This window comes from Lampetra planeri, chromosome 3, assembly GCF_965212315.1.
Source record: "Lampetra planeri chromosome 3, kcLamPlan1.2.h2, whole genome shotgun sequence".
Taxonomy (NCBI): Eukaryota; Metazoa; Chordata; class Hyperoartia; order Petromyzontiformes; family Petromyzontidae; genus Lampetra; species Lampetra planeri.
In genome coordinates, this window is record NC_136109.1 from 11,307,749 (window position 1) to 11,325,050 (window position 17,302).

At 55.4% G+C, this 17,302-nt stretch overlaps 1 protein-coding gene across 1 annotated transcript in view; it reads right to left on the minus strand.

Moving 5' to 3' along the window:
- The window catches only part of LOC144734362 (receptor-type tyrosine-protein phosphatase S-like), a 232,586-nt gene that overhangs the window by 22,950 nt on the left and 192,334 nt on the right, over positions 1-17,302 (minus strand). The window contains 3 exon segments of the mRNA XM_078616477.1: positions 1,709-1,832; positions 2,330-2,427; positions 8,458-8,693. Of these exon segments, the coding sequence (XP_078472603.1) occupies positions 1,709-1,832; positions 2,330-2,427; positions 8,458-8,693 (458 nt within the window).

Sequence of the window (17,302 nt, forward strand, 5' to 3'; positions counted from 1 at the left end):
CCACCGGGGGAGACAAAGACGGCCGAGGACAGAAATACGTAGACTCGTGTATACCAGGCGAGGTAGTCAACATCTCCTAGCCACCGTGATGATGATGATGAGAGACACACAAACTCTAAATATACAGCAGCAGGCGTCCTCAGGGTCGGGATGGAACCCACGACCTCCTGTACACCAGGCGAGGTAGTCAACATCTCCTAGCCACCGTGATGATGATGATGAGAGAGACACGCAAACGTCAGGGTCAGGATCGAACCCACGACCTCCTGTACACCAAACGAGGTAGTCAACATCTCCAAGCCACCGTGATGATGATGATGAGAGAGACACGCAAACGTCAGGGTCAGGATCGAACCCACGACCTCCTGCACACCAGGCGAGGTAGTCAACATCTCCTAGCCACCGTGATGATGATGATGAGAGAGACACGCACACGTCAGGGTCAGGATCGAACCCACGACCTCCTGTACACCAAACGAGGTAGTCAACTTCTCCTAGCCACCGTGATGATGATGATGAGAGAGACACGCAAACGTCAGGGTCAGGATCGAACCCACGACCTCCTGTACACCAGGCGAGGTAGTCAACATCTCCTAGCCACCGTGATGATGATGATGAGAGAGACACGCAAACGTCAGGGTCAGGATCGAACCCACGACCTCCTGTACACCAGGCGAGGTAGTCAACATCTCCTAGCCACCGTGATGATGATGATGAGAGAGACACGCAAACGTCAGGGTCAGGATCGAACCCACGACCTCCTGCACACCAGGCGAGGTAGTCAACATCTCCTAGCCACCGTGATGATGATGATGAGAGAGACACGTAAACGTCAGGGTCAGGATCGAACCCACGACCTCCTGTACACCAGGCGAGATAGTCAACATCTCCTAGCCACCGTGATGATGATGATGAGAGAGACACGCAAACGTCAGGGTCAGGATCGAACCCACGACCTCCTGTACACCAGGCGAGGTAGTCAACATCTCCTAGCCACCGTGATCATGATGAGAGAGACACGCAAACTCCCAATATACAGCAGCAGGCGTCAGGGGTTGGGATCGAACACACGACCTCCTGTACACCAGGCGAGGTAGTCAACATCTCCTAGCCACCGTGATGATGATGATGAGAGACACACAAACTCTAAATATACAGCAGCAGGCGTCCTCAGGGTCGGGATCGAACCCACGACCTCCTGTACACCAGGCGAGGTAGTCAACATCTCCTAGCCACCGTGATGATGATGATGAGAGAGACACGCAAACGTCAGGGTCAGGATCGAACCCACGACCTCCTGTACACCAAACGAGGTAGTCAACATCTCCAAGCCACCGTGATGATGATGATGAGAGAGACACGCAAACGTCAGGGTCAGGATCGAACCCACGACCTCCTGTACACCAGGCGAGGTAGTCAACATCTCCTAGCCACCGTGATGATGATGATGAGAGAGACACGCAAACGTCAGGGTCAGGATCGAACCCACGACCTCCTGCACACCAGGCGAGGTAGTCAACATCTCCTAGCCACCGTGATGATGATGATGAGAGAGACACGCAAACGTCAGGGTTAGGATCGAACCCACGACCTCCTGTACACCAGGCGAGGTAGTCAACATCTCCTAGCCACCGTGACATTACTGCGGTGTAAGTCTAAGCGGGTGGGGGGGGGGGGGGTCGGTCGGTCGAACGCGCCGCTAACTCACCGTCGACGGGCGCCAGCAGCACGCGCGAGTGGTCGTAGGCGATGACGTTGGCGTAGCGGTTCTTGGGCTTGTTCACCTCCAGGTTCGAGTGCTCCCACGTGAACTGCTGCCCCGGGTCGATGGACTGCAAAGACAGAAACAAGGACGAAGGTCAACCCCCCCCCCGTCCTCCCCCCACGGCGAAGCCGACGATGGACTGCCGTTGGCGAGTCGCCGAACGTATCAGCAACGAACGCAAAAAACAAACGACGCGGTAGGAATGCAAAGTGTATCGGGAAGATGAACAAATAACAAATCTCGATTTAAAGCTTTCGTGACTGCAGGGATTCATCTTCTTGGTTCTTTCGGTAAAGTCACGTAGAAAGGAAATAAAAAAATATAGATATTCTTTTATTATTTCCCTTCTACGTGACTTTACCGAAAGAACCAAGAACATAACAAATCGCTGCAAATTTTTCTGAAACTAAACAATCTTTTTGATATCTTGCCAGGCATTCTGGGCTGCGCCTTGGCCTTTGACCTCCCACCCTCCCCCCCCCCCACCCCCCCCCGTGACAAAGAGCTTCATAGCTCGTCGTATTTCTCGACGTTGTGGATTGTGGCGAGCGGCGTCCGCGTCACCTCGTACTCCTGCGCGAACAGCATGTTGTCGTTGGCCTTGAGCCGCTCCACGTGGTCCGCCAGCTCCTCCACGGCGACGGGCGGGTGACTCATCATGCCTAGGGGGCAAGGGGTCGGCAGGCGGGGGGGGGGGGGCAGGGGGGGGGCGGGGGGGGCAGGGGGGGGGGTGATCAATGAGACTTGACAGCGGCCGATAAGTGTAGGACGAGGGAGGTGGAGGAAGAGGGGGGTGGAGGAGGGAGGGAGGAGGAGGGGGGGGAGGAGGGAGGGGGGAGAGAGGAGGGGGGAGGAGGGGGGAGGGAGGAGGGAGGGGGTAGAAGGGGGGAGAAAGGGAGGGAGGTGGAGGAGGGTGGAAGGAGGGAGGGAGGAGGGGGGTGGAGGAGAGAGGGAGGAGGGGGGAGGAGAAGGGGGGAGGAGGGGGGAGGAGAAGGGGGGAGGAAGGGAGGGAGGAGAGAGGAGGGAGGAGGGAGGAGAAGGGGGGAGAAAGGGAGGGAGGTGGAGGAGGGAGGGAGGGAGGAGAGAGATGAGAGGAGGGAGGAGGAGGAGGGGGGAGGAGGGGGGAGGAGGTGGAGGAGGGGGGTGGAGGAGGGGGAAGGAGGAGGGAGGGGGGAGGAGAAGTTTCAAGTTCATTTATTTCAAGTTCATTTATTAGGTGTAGCCCTGTGAGCCATTCGGCTCTTGAATCGGGTGCAACCGCAACAAACAAAAAACACGAACAAGAAAACATCTTAAAGTGACTATTGTGCAAACAGAAAATCCAAGAAAAGACAGCAAAACATTGCAGAAGAAATCACCGTACACCAACCCTGTGCAAATATCCCAGTGGGATGCAAGTCAAACAACAACAACAACCACAAGACAACTTAGATTAAGGCCATCAGTCTAACTCTGTACTACAAGAGAAGGGGGGAGGAAGGGAGGAGAGAGGAGGAGGGAGAGAGAAGAGAGGCAGGGGAGGAGGGAAAACCAACATCACGCAAACTCCGGTCATCCTCGCTAGCAGCAGCAGCAGCAGCGGCGGCTTGTGGCTGACCATCGAAAAAAAAAAATGACGGTCACCGGCATCGCGCGGCGCTTTCAGCGGCCGTCTGGAACGCTCCCCTCCTTCCGATATTTCCCGCGCCTCCGATTAGCACGTTTGGCTACGTACGGCGCGAAAGAAGTTCAACATGCATGCATTAGGAAGCCACTGGAGCTATGCACCTTTAAATCTAGTTTGAAAACTCATTGATTTAGAATCGCTTTTTGTGTTTAGTTTCTTCCCCCCCCCCCTTCCGTATCTCTGATTTAACACGTTTGGCTACGTACGGCGCGAAAGAAGTTCAACCGTACGCACGTACGTACAGAACCCAAGGAGAGCTGAAGATGAGGTCACATTGAAGGCGAGTGCCACTGAGTCTCAAGGCTCTCATCAAGAGCATCCTGCTCCGGGGACGTTCGGCCGATCCGCTGCTGGACGGATGCCAGCCTGCCTCTAGCCATCCGTCACGTGATCCTGCCGTGTGGCAAATCCATCTTGGGGGCGCGACGGAGGCTAGGAGATGTTAACTACCTCGCCTGGGGATACAGGAGGTCGTGGGTTGCCATCTCAAACCCCCCATCGCCCGCTTGAATATTTAAAGTTGTCGCGCGTCTCTCCGTCTCTCTGCGTGGTGGTCACGTGGATAGGGTACCACGGTGGCTAGGAGATGTTAACTGCCTCGCCTGGGGATACAGGAGGTCGTGGGTTGCCATCTCAAACCCCCCATCGCCCGCTTGAATATTTAAAGTTGTCGCGCGTCTCTCCGTCTCTCTGCGTGGTGGTCACGTGGATAGGGTACCACGGTGGCTAGGAGATGTTAACTGCCTCGCCTGGGGATACAGGAGGTCGTGGGTTGCCATCTCAAACCACCCATCGCCCGCTTGAATATTTAAAGTTGTCGCGCGTCTCTCCGTCTCTCTGCGTGGTGGTCACGTGGATTGGGTACCACGGTGGCTAGGAGATGTTAACTGCCTCGCCTGGGGTTACCCGTTTCAGTATTCGCAAGAAAAATCGCCGGCTTGGAGAGGCGGCAAAACAGGTTTACGTGGGGGGGTCGGCGGGGGGGCAAACACAGAGGAGAGCGGAGAGGAAGGGAAGGGAGGGCGGTAAAAAATTAAATTAGAGAAAAATGTACGAAGTAAATTATAAAATACAAAAATTCTCACATTTTTTTTATTATAAAAAATAAATATTCTGAAAAAATAAACATTATAAAAAAATACAATTATAGAGAAATAAATATAGATAATATCAAAAAACAATAATAAAATATATAATTTGTCCAATTATATTAGAAAAAATAGATTATTATTTTTTGAAAAATATAATTACTAAAAAAAAAAATTCACAAATTTTTTTTCATAAAAAAAGAGAACACACCAAAAAAATCTTTTTTTAATTATGAAATATCTATAATAGTAGATGGCAGAGGTGGGACAAAGTCATTGTTATGCAAGTCCAAGTCGAGTCGCAAGTCATCAAATTCATGACTCGAGTCTGACTCGAGTCCAAGTCACATGACTCGAGTCCACACCTCTGGTAGATGGCAAACGGTAAGAGTTGTGCGCAAGAAAGCGGCGAAGCAGAAGCTTGCGCAACTCCACACTCGGCGAAAGGGGCCACGTGGTTTGTAACGGCGGCGGCGCCGTGAAGAGAGCCCGGAGCCAGCGGGCTCAGCTGTCACTCACGAAGGCCGCCACCTCTGCACGTGAGTGCACACGGAGCCCGCCGTGCTAATGGCAGGAGCCGGGGGGGAAGGACAACAAACTGTGGGTCTCTGCTGTGTGAGTCTATGGGTCTCTGCTGTGTGAGGCTATGGGTGTCTGTGTGAGTCTATGGGTCTCTGTGTGAGTCTATGGGTCTCTGTGTGTGTCTATGGGTCTCTGTGTGAGTCTGTGGGTCTCTGCTGTGTGAGTCTATGGGTCTCTGTGTGAATCTATGGGTATCTGTGAGTCTATGGGTCTCTATGTTAGTTTATGGGCCTCTGTGTGAGTCTATGGGTCTCTGTGTGTGTCTATGGGTCTCTGTGTGTGTCTATGGGTCTGTGTGTGAGTCTATGGGTCTCTGCTGTGTGAGTCTGTGGGTCTCTGTGTGAGTCTGTGGGTCTCTGAGTGAGTCTATGGGTCTCTGTGTGAGTCTGTGGGTCTCTGTGTGAGTCTGTGGGTCTCTGCTGTGTGAGTCTATGGGTCTCTGTGTGAATCTATGGGTCTCTGTGAGTCTATGGGTCTCTATGTTAGTTTATGGGTCTCTGTGTGTGTCTATGGGTCTCTGTGTGTGTCTATGGGTCTGTGTGTGAGTCTATGGGTCTCTGCTGTGTGAGTCTATGGGTCTCTGTGTGAGTCTATGGGTCTCTGCTGTGTGAGTCTATAGGTCTCTGTGTGAGTCGATGGGTCTCTGTGTGAGTCTATGGGTCTCTGCTGTGTGAGTCTATGGGTTTCTGCTGTGTGAGTCTATGGTTGTCTGTGTGAGTCTATGGGTCCCTGTGTGTGTCTATGGGTTTCTGTGTGAGTCTATGGGTCTCTGCTGTGTGAGTCTATGGGTCTCTGCTATGTGAGTCTATGGGTCTCTGTGTGTGTCTATGGGTCTGTGTGTGAGTCTATGGGTCTCTACTGTGTGAGTCTATGGGTCTCTGTGTGAGTCTATGGGTCTCTGCTGTGTGAGTCTATGGGTCTCTGTGTGAGTCTATGGGTCTCTGCTGTGTGGGTCTATGGGTCTCTGTGTGTGTCTATGGGTCTCTGTGTGTGTCTATGGGTCTGTGTGTGAGTCTATGGGTCTCTGCTGTGTGAGTCTATGGGTCTCTGTGTGAGTCTATGGGTCTCTGCTGTGTGAGTCTATAGGTCTCTGTGTGAGTCGATGGGTCTCTGTGTGAGTCTATGGGTCTCTATGTTAGTCTATGGGCCTCTGTGTGAGTCTATGGGTCTCTGTGTGAGTCTATGGGTCTCTGTGTGTGTCTATGGGTCTGTGTGTGAGTCTATGGGTCTCTGCTGTGTGAGTCTATGGGTCTGTGTGTGAGTCTATGGGTCTCTGTGTGAATCTATGGGTATCTGTGAGTCTATGGGTCTCTATGTTAGTCTATGGGCCTCTGTGTGAGTCTATGGGTCTCTGTGTGAATCTATGGGTCTCTGTGTGAGTCTATGGGTCTCTGTGTGTGTCTATGGGTCTCTGTGTGTGTCTATGGGTCTGTGTGTGAGTCTGTGGGTCTCTGTGTGAGTCTGTGCGTCTCTGTGCGAGTCTTTGGGTCTCTGTGTGTATCTATGGGTCTCTGTGTGAGTCTATGGGTCTCTGCTGTGTGAGTCTATGGGTCTCTGTGTGAGTCTATGGGTCTCTGTGTGAGTCTATGGGTCTCTGTGTGAGTCGATGGGTCTATGTGCGTGTCTATGGGTCTCTGTGCGAGTCTATGGGTCTCTGTGTGAGTCTATGGGTCTCTGCTGTGTGAGTCTATGGGTCTCTGCTGTGTGAGTCTATGGGTCTGTGTGTGAGTTTTTGGGTCTCTGTGTGAGTCTATGGGTCTGTGTGTGAGTCTATGGGTTTGTGTGTGAGTCTATGGGTCTCTATGTGAGTCTATGGGTCTCTGTGTGTGTCTATGGGTCTCTGTGTGTGTCTATGGGTCTGTGTGTGAGTCTGTGGGTCTCTGTGTGAGTCTATGGGTCTCTGTGTGTGTCTATGGGTCTGTGTGTGAGTCTGTGGGTCTCTGTGTGAGTCTGTGCGTCTCTGTGCGAGTCTTTGGGTCTCTGTGTGTATCTATGGGTCTCTGTGTGAGTCTATGGGTCTCTGCTGTGTGAGTCTATGGGTCTCTGTGTGAGTCTATGGGTCTCTGTGTGAGTCTATGGGTCTCTGTGTGAGTCGATGGGTCTATGTGCGTGTCTATGGGTCTCTGTGCGAGTCTATGGGTCTCTGTGTGAGTCTATGGGTCTCTGCTGTGTGAGTCTATGGGTCTCTGCTGTGTGAGTCTATGGGTCTGTGTGTGAGTTTTTGGGTCTCTGTGTGAGTCTATGGGTCTGTGTGTGAGTCTATGGGTTTGTGTGTGAGTCTATGGGCCTCTGTGTGAGTCTATGGGTCTCTGTGTGAGTCTATGGGTCTCTGTGTGAATCTATGGGCCTCTGTGTGAGTCTATGGGTCTCTGCTGTGTAAGTCTATGGGTCTGCTGTATGAGTCTATGGGTCTCTGCTGTGTGTGTCTATGGGTCTCTGTGTGAGTCTATGGGTCTCTGCTGTGTGAGTCTATGGTTTTATGCTGTGTGAGTCTATGGGTCTCTGTGTGAGTCTGTGGGTCTCTGCTGTGTGAGTCTATGGGTCTGTGTGTGAGTCTATGGGTCTCTGCTGTGTGAGTCTATGGGTCTGTGTGTGAGTTTTTGGGTCTTTGTGTGAGTCTATGGGTCTCTGCTGTGTGAGTCTATGGGTCTCTGCTGTGTGAGTCTATGGGTCTGTGTGTGAGCTTTTGGGTCTTTGTGTGAGTCTATGGGTCTCTGCTGTGTGAGTCTATGGGTCGCTGCTGTTTGAGTCTATGGGTCTCTGTGTGAATCTATGGGTCTCTGCTGTGTGAGTCTATAGGTCTCTGTTGTGTGAGTCTATGGGTCTCTGCTGTGTGAGTCTATGGGTCTCTGCTGTGTGAGTCTATGGGTCTCTGCTGTGTGAGTCTATGGGTCTCTGCTGTGTGAGTCTATGGGTCTCTGCTGTGTGAGTCTATGGGTCTCTGCTGTGTGAGTCTATGGGTCTCTGCTGTGTGAGTCTATGGGTCTCTGTTGTGTGAGTCTATGGGTCTCTGCTGTGTGAGTCTATGGGTCTCTGTTGTGTGAGTCTATGGGTCTCTGCTGTGTGAGTCTATGGGTCTCTGTGTGAGTCTATGGGTCTCTGCTGTGTGAGTCCATACGACAAATCGTTAACCTCAAACACCCGGTCGTTCGTAAAAGTCGAAGGCGGTACAGTACTATAGCAATAGAGCAAGTGCAGAATCACCGGACCGGAATTAATAGCTTGAAAGCATTTCGCGCGGGGGCCCCTTGAAAGTGCGGGGCCCGTAGCTACACGCGTAGCTGCTACATGTGTAGCTACACGCGTAGCTGCTTGTGCTACTGGGACATCATCATCATCATCGTCGGCAACTGCACCTGGCGTCTGGAAGTTGATGCGTCTCAGCTCCACGGGGTCCGTCGGCTGCTGAGAGGCGGCCGCGTTCTCCTTTCCGAACGCTTCGCCGGCACCGCCGGCACCGCCGCCGGCACCGCCGCCCGCCGGCGCCGCCGTCCCGCCGGGCCCGGCGCCGCCCCCGCCGGAGGATCCTCGGCCCGCCGGCCGCGCGTCTCCCAGCAAGATGGGCTTGGTGGGGTCCGAGTCACTGCGCTTCCTGTGGTGGGGGGTGGGGAGGGGTGGTGCAGAGCAGAGGTCGCAACCGGGTACCCGATACCCGTACCCTACCCGATACCCGGCTACCCGTACCCGTACCCTACCCGATACCCGGCTACCCGTACCCGATACCCGAACCCTACCCGATACCCGGCTACCCGTACCCGATACCCGTACCCTACCTGATACCCGGCTACCCGTACCCTACCCGTACCCGGCCGGGTACGGGTAGCCGGGTATCGGGTAGGGTACGCGTACGGGTTCCCGTTTGCGACCCTGGTGCGGCCGGGTACGGGTACGGGTAAGGAATCAAAACCCGTTTGCGACCTCTGGTGCAGAGCGCACGGTGCGGCCGGGAGGTGAAACTGCGTTTTCCAATGCAAGCAACAAAGACAACGTTCCTCCCACGTAGCCTGAGCAGCAGACTGCTGGGTGAGGGGGGGGAAGGTCCGTTAGTAGCGAGTAGCAGTGCCTGCGAAGGCTGCCGGCACTGTGGGTACACGAGGGGGGTGGGTGGCCAGCACCACGCCCGCCCTGGCCGGCCTTCCGTCTCCCCAGTGGCGATGTCGTTACACATCGCTACTAATGATCGAGGCCGAGTCGACCTAGGGGGAGGCCCAGGACCGGTTCAGATATTCGTCGCTGGTGTTGGCCGTGAGCGGGGAATCGAACTCGGGTCATTAATGAGTTCGTAGCGCAGCGCTCTTTCTCAGAAGCGACGCTGGCTTATCGGCAAACGACAGCTCAACGAAAGTGGCTTCTCATCATCATCATCATCACGTGGGAATGTAGAGCAGCAGCCAAATAATCTGAAAGCACAGAGACACATAGAGACCCATAGAAAAAGATAGAGACCCATAGAAATATATACTCACTCTCAGAGACACATCGAGACCCATAGAGATACACAGAGACCCATAGCGATACACAAAGACACTTAGAAATACATAGATACCCATAGAGGTACATATATACCCATTGACTAAATGAAACAATTTTTCTTTTACCAGACAAGGCCCCAGTGATCTACGCAGCTCTTATTCCAGAAGCGACCCAGGCTTATCACAAATGACAGCTCAACGAAGTGGCTTAGAGACCCATAGAAACCCACAGAGACACATAGAGATCCGTAGAAAGACATACAGATCCACAGAGATGCATAGAGGCTGCGTCGCGTGAAGGTGTTCCGCTCTAAGCGAGCGGGGCAATTAAAACGGCCGTTAGCGAGAACACTGCATGGGGACTACTTGAAGAGAAAACAAAAAACTAAACGAAATGATGAACGAAGCAAAGTGCCGACTACACCGAGCATCTTCTTGTTTCCTCTGATCGTAAAAAAAATTAACCCGTAAAAACAAAGTTTTTCACTATAAATCTTTTATATGCGTGGCATCGGGGCGGCTAGAGTCCTCTCGTCCTCTGGCTTGAGATGGCTGCCACCTATGGGTCAGATGATTGTCTGCCAGCATTAAGCAATTGGTAATTAAATATTAAAAACATTTTCGCTAAACAGTGTAAAATTTAGGAAAAAATATTTTCACGAAAATTAATTGTCACGCACAACGAGTCTGTGTGGAAAATGTCAGCTCGATTGGATCACGGGAAGTGGGTTAAAAAACGACCGAAAGATTTGCACGGTCGTAAGCAAGCAAGCAAGCAAACTTAATATAAAGGATTTAAAAACGAAATGATGAACGAAGCAAAGTGCCGACTATACACCGAGCATCTTCTTGTTTCCTCTGATCGTAAAAAAGAAAAGAGAGCAAGTAAGAGAGTGAGAGGAGGGGTGGGTGGGTGGGTTGGGGGAAACGGCTGGCCCTGGATTGGTTCGGTTTGCTGTTTGTTGATGTTGTTGACGTTGTTGCTTTTCGAGAAATGGTTATTCGCTGTGGACCGGCTGCGGCGGTTGGGGTTGAACTCCTTCCACGGGTTTCAGACGTTGACGTTTTCAGGCACTTTTAGAGAGGACGCAGCCAATTGTTACCGCGCCTGTGGAGGAAGAGGCGATGTTGACTACCTCGCCTGGTATACAGGAGGTCGTGGGTTCGATCCTAACCCTGACAATGCCTGCTGTATATGTGGAGTTTGCGTGTCTCTCTCTCATCATCATCACGGTGGCTAGGAGATGTTAACTACCTCGACTGGCGTACAGGAGGTCGTGGGTTCGATCCTAACCCTGACAATGCCCGCTGCTGTGTATGTGGAGTTTGCGTGTCTCTCTCTCATCATCATCACGGTGGCTAGGAGATGTCAACTACCTCGACTGGTGTACAGGAGGTCGTGGGTTCGATCCTAACCCTGACAATGCCCGCTGCTGTATATGTGGAGTTTGCGTGTCTCTCTCTCATCATCATCACGGTGGCTAGGAGATGTTAACTATCTCGACTGGTGTACAGGAGGTCGTGGGTTCGATCCTAACCCTGACAATGCCCGCTGCTGTATATGTGGAGTTTGCGTGTCTCTCTCTCATCATCATCACGGTGGCTAGGAGATGTCAACTACCTCGACTGGTGTACAGGAGGTCGTGGGTTCGATCCTAACCCTGACAATGCCCGCTGCTGTATATGTGGAGTTTGCGTGTCTCTCTCTCATCATCATCACGGTGGCTAGGAGATGTTAACTATCTCGACTGGTGTACAGGAGGTCGTGGGTTCGATCCTAACCCTGACAATGCCCGCTGCTGTATATGTGGAGTTTGCGTGTCTCTCTCTCATCATCATCACGGTGGCTAGGAGATGTTAACTACCTCGACTGGTGTACAGGAGGTCGTGGGTTCGATCCTAACCCTGACAATGCCTGCTGTATATGTGGAGTTTGCGTGTCTCTCTCTCATCATCATCACGGTGGCTAGGAGATGTTAACTACCTCGACTGGTGTACAGGAGGTCGTGGATTCGATCCCGACCCTGACAATGCCCGCTGCTGTATATGTGGAGTTTGCGTGTCTCTCTCTCATCATCATCACGGTGGCTAGGAGATGTTAACTACCTCGACTGGTGTACAGGAGGTCGTGGGTTCGATCCTAACCCTGACAATGCCCGCTGCTGTGTATGTGGAGTTTGCGTGTCTCTCTCTCATCATCATCACGGTGGCTAGGAGATGTTAACTACCTCGACTGGTGTACAGGAGGTCGTGGATTCGATCCCGACCCTGACAATGCCCGCTGCTGTATATGTGGAGTTTGCGTGTCTCTCTCTCATCATCATCACGGTGGCTAGGAGATGTTAACTACCTCGCCTGGTGTACAGGAGGTCGTGGGTTCGATCCTAACCCTGACAATGCCCGCTGCTGTGTATGTGGAGTTTGCGTGCCTCCGTCGCTCCCTGTGATCGCTGCCATAAATTGCCACGCGATGGTGGCAAGCCACTTCCTTGGGGCGATGCTTTGTGATATCCAGAGGTCGCTTCTGAGAAATAGCGATGTAGCTCAGTGGGCCTTACCTGGTAAAAACAAAAAAAACAAGTTTAGTTTTTAGCTTAAAGATGCGTGAGGAATTTGTCAAACCGCTGCCGCTGACAACCGCTGCGCCACCGCTCCCCGCCAACGCCGCCTCTGCCTTTGAGTGCAACAGGACGAGCACGCACAAAGACAAAGATCCCCCCTATAGCCTGTAAGCAGACCGTTGGGGCAAGTGCAGTTGAAGGCCGGAACAGCTCACGAGGGGGTGGAGGCGGCCAGCACCACGCCCGGACGCCTTTGTCGTTTACACACACCGCACCAGCTACTCATTTGAGGCCGAGTCGACCTAGGGAAGGCCCAGTAGCGGTTCGGATAATCGTCGGCGGTGTCGGTGGCCGTGACCGGGAATCGAGCTCGGCTCCCGGCCGGATTCGTAGCGCAGCGCCCTAACCGCAGCGCCACCGCTCCCCTGCTCGCTACCTACCCCGTTGAGTACACAGCGCACGCACGCACGTAGCGCAGCGCCCTAACCGCAGCGCCACCGCTCCCCTGCTCGCTACCTACCCCGTTGAGTACACAGCGCACGCACGTACGTAGCGCAGCGCCCTAACCGCTGCGCCACCGCTCCCCTGCTCGCTACCTACCCCGTTGAGTACACAGCGCACGCACGCACGTAGCGCAGCGCCCTAACCGCTGCGCCACCGCTCCCCTGCTCGCTACCTACCCCGTTGAGTACACAGCGCACGCACGCACGTAGCGCAGCGCCCTAACCGCTGCGCCACCGCTCCCCTGCTCGCTACCTACCCCGTTGAGCACGCACGCACAAGCAGTAACAACAGCCTCACGGACCACAAAACCCACTCCGTGGGCACAAACCACAACCGCACAAATCAGCGCGCCGCTCGCCACCGCGTAACGGCACCCGTGGCGCTGGCAGCGGCGGCGGGGAGGAGGGTGGTGGTGGTGAGGAGGGTGGTGGTGGTGAGGAGGGTGGTGGTGGTGAGGAGGGTGGTGGTGGTGAGGAGGGTGGTGGTGGTGAGGAGGGTGGTGGTGGTGAGGAGGGTGGTGGTGGTGAGGAGGGTGGTGGTGGTGGTGAGGAGGGTGGTGGTGGTGAGGAGGAGGGTGGTGGTGAGGAGGGTGGTGGTGGTGAGGAGGGTGGTGAGGAGGGTGGTGGTGGTGGTGGTGGTGAGGAGGGTGGTGGTGGTGGTGAGGAGGGTGGTGGTGGTGAGGAGGAGGGTGGTGGTGAGGAGGGTGGTGGTGGTGGTGAGGAGGGTGGTGGTGGTGAGGAGGGTGGTGGTGGTGGTGGTGAGGAGGGTGGTGGTGGTGGTGAGGAGAGTGGTGGTGGTGAGGAGGGTGGTAGTGGTGAGGAGGGTAGTGGTGGTGAGAAGGGTGGTGGTGAGGAGGGTGGTGGTGAGGAGGAAGATGGTGGTGAGGAGGAGGGTGGTGGTGGTGAGGAGGGTGGTGGTGGTGAGGAGGGTGGTAGTGGTGGTGAGAAGGGTGGTGGTGAGGAGGAGGGTGGTGGTGAGGAGGGTGGTGGTGGGGAGGGTGGTGGTGGTGAGAAGGGTGGTGGTGGTGAGGAGGGTGGTGGTGGTGAGGAGGGTGGTGAGGAGGGTGGTGGTGGTGAGGAGGGTGGTGGTGGTGAGGAGGGTGGTGGTGGTGAGGAGGGTGGTGGTGGTGAGGAGGAGGGTGGTGGTGGTGAGGAGGGTGGTGGTGGTGGTGAGGAGGGTGGTGGTGGTGGTGAGGAGGGTGGTGGTGGTGAGGAGGAGGGTGGTGGTGGTGGTGAGGAGGGTGGTGGTGGTGGTGAGGAGGGTGGTGGTGGTGAGGAGGAGGGTGGTGGTGAGGAGGGTGGTGGTGGTGGTGAGGAGGGTGGTGGTGAGAAGGGTGGTGGTGGTGAGGAGGGTGGTGGTGGTGAGGAGGAGGGTGGTGGTGAGAGGGTGGTGGTGGTGAGGAGGGTGGTGGTGGTGGTGAGGAGGGTGGTGGTGGTGGTGAGGAGGAGGGTGGTGGTGGTGAGGAGGGTGGTGGTGGTGAGGAGGGTGGTGGTGGTGGTGAGGAGGAGGGTGGTGGTGGTGAGGGTGGTGGTGGTGAGGAGTGGTAGTGGTGGTGGTGAGAGGGTGGTGGTGAGGAGGGGGTGGGTGGTGGTAGTGAGGAGGGTGGTGGTGGTGGTGAGGAGGGTGGTGGTGGTGAGGAGGGTGGTGGTGAGGAGGAGGGGTGGTGGTGGTGAGGAGGGTGGTGGTGGTGAGGAGGGTGGTGGTGAGGAGGAGGGTGGTGGTGGTGAGGGGGGGGAGGGGGTGGGGGGGTGGGGGGTGGGGGTGAGGAGGGTGGTGGTGAGGAGGGTGGTGGTGGTGGTGAGGAGGGTGGTGGTGGTGAGGAGGAGGGTGGTGGTGGTGAGGAGGGTGGTGGTGGTGAGCAGGGTGGTAGTGGTGGTGAGAAGGGTGGTGGTGAGGAGGAGGGTGGTGGTGAGGAGGGTGGTGGTGGTGAGGAGGAGGGTGGTGGTGGTGAGGAGGGTGGTGGTGGTGAGGAGGGTGGTGGTGGTGAGGAGGGTGGTGGTGGTGAGGAGGGTGGTGGTGGTGAGGAGGGTGGTAGTGGTGGTGAGAAGGGTGGTGGTGAGGAGGAGGGTGGTGGTGAGGAGGGTGGTGGTGGTGAGGAGGGTGGCGGTGGTGGTGAGGAGGGTGGCGGTGGTGGTGAGGGTGGTGGTGGTGAGGAGGAGGGTGGTGAGGAGGGTGGTGGTGGTGGTGAGGATGGTGGTAGTGGTGGTGAGGAGGGTGGCGGTGGTGGTGAGGAGGGTGGCGGTGGTGGTGAGGGTGGTGGTGGTGAGGAGGAGGGGGGGTGGTGGTGGTGGTGAGGAGGAGGGTGGCGGCAGCAGCTCACGCGTGCCAGCACGCACATTTGCATAACCATCAGCTCCCGCTAACGGCGGCGCGTGATCACCGTCTTCCTAACGAGCGCCACGACACGGCCCGCTGGGGAGCCGTGGCGGCCAAGGCGGGGGGGGGGGGGCAGAGACGCGAGAAGGGGGGGGAGCGGCGACGTCCTTCACGGCGCTGTCACCGCCACTGCCACCACCGCTACCGCCACCACGACCGCCACCACAACCGCCACCGCCACCACCACCACCACCACTGCCACTACTGCCACGACCACCGCCTCCACCACCACTGCCACCACCGCCACCACCACTGCCACTACCGCCACCACCATCGCTACCGCCACTGCCACCACCATTGCCACCACCACCACCACCGGCACCACAATCGCCACCATCGCTACCGCCACTGCCACCACCACTGCCACCACCACCGCCTCCACCACCACTGCCACCACCACCACCGGCACCACAATCGCCACCATCGCTACCGCCACCGCCACCACCACCTCCTCCACCACTACCGACACTGCCACCACCGCCAATCGGAGGTGCGCGGGGGGGAAGGACAAGGAACGATGGGTCTCTTCTGTGTGAGTCTATGGGTCTCGATGCGAGTCTATGGGTCTTTGCTGTGTGAGTCTATGGGTCTCGATGCGAGTCTATGGGTCTCTTCTGTGTGAGTCTATGGGTCTCGATGCGAATCTATGGGTCTCTGCTGTGTGAGTCTATGGGTCTCGATGCGAGTCTATGGGTCTCTGCTGTGTGTGTCTATGGGTCTCTGTGCGAGTCTATGGGTCTCTGCTGTGTGAGTCTATGGGTCTCTGTGTGAGTCTATGGTTCTCTGTGCGAGTCTATATAGGCACGTATGGTTGAACTTCTTTCACACCGCACGTAGCCGACCGCACGAATCCGAGGTGCGTGGGGTGGTTCTGAAGAAATTAGTTTCCAATCTCGATGATTTAAAAGCGCCTCGCTCCAGTGGCTTCCCAGTAAGGAACAGAGATCCCTCCAAAGGCGGTCACCGCGATGCGGTGCGGTGCCCGGGGCTCAGAGGTCGCAACCGGGTACCCGATACCCGTACCCTACCCGATACCCGGCTACCCGTACCCGGCCGGGTATGGGTACGGGTACCCGTTTGCGACCCTGGTGCGGCCGGGTACGGGTAGGCCGTGAGTCACTGGTGAGTCACCGTTTGTCACTCACTTCCCAAAGTCTTGTCTCTTCTTATTCTTAGGTGACTTTACCGAAAAAACCTCAGAATATGAATACTTGCAGTCACGAAAGCTTCAAATCTAGAATCTTGTCTCTTCTCACAATTCAAGTTCCTAGAATCAACCCACCCGCGCCTGCAACATGGCTTCATCGCAGAGGTCGCAATCAGGTACCCGATACCCGTACCCTACCCGTACCCGGCCGGATACGGGTAGGGTACGGGTACGGCCGGGTACGGGTACCCGTTTGCGACCCTGGTGCGGCCGGGTACGGGTACGGGTAAGGAATCAAAACCCGTTTGCGACCTCTGCCGGGGGCTTCAGCAGAGAGAGAGAAAGAGAGAAGAGAGTTCGTGCGGTTCCGATCCTCCTCCTCCTCCTCCTCCGACGGCAGGAGGAGGAGGACGCGACGAGCCGTCGGTTAAAAATCGATCGCGCGGAACGCGAAATAAATCGCGCGGGCGTTCCCCCGCGCGCCGAAAGAAACACACACATTGCTAACGGCCGCGGCGTTTAGACTAACGGGGTGCCTACAGCTGGCGCGCCAGAGAAGCCGAGGCAGATTGAGAAAAGACGGGAAATGGTGATGAACATTTTTTTAAATTCTTCAATTGAAACGTGACGAACAATTGTGAAAGAATTCGTCAAATCGGAGGGGTGTGGGTGGGTGGTGGAGGGTGGGGGGGCGCGGGCGGGGTGAAATGTTACAAACCTAATTGGTTTGCAGTGGCTAGGAGATGTTAACTACCTCGCCTGGTACGCAGGAGGTCGTGGGTTCAATCGCTACCCTGACGACGCCTGCTGCTGTATATTTGGAGTTTGCGTGTCTCTCTCTCTCATCATCATCACGGTGGCTAGGAGATGTTAACTACCTCGCCTGGTATGCAGGAGGTCGTGGGTTCAATCGCTACCCTGACGCCTGCTGCTGTAAATTTGGAGTTTGCGTGTCTCTCTCTCATCATCATCACGGTGGCTAGGAGATGTTAACTACCTCGCCTGGTATGCAGGAGGTCGTGGGTTCAATCCCTACCCTGACGCCTGCTGCTGTATAGTTGGGAGTCTGCGTGTTCTCCCCGTGGTCCTCCGGTTTTTCCCCTCCACATTTATAATCAACATCACGCTTTTAGAGTCATTT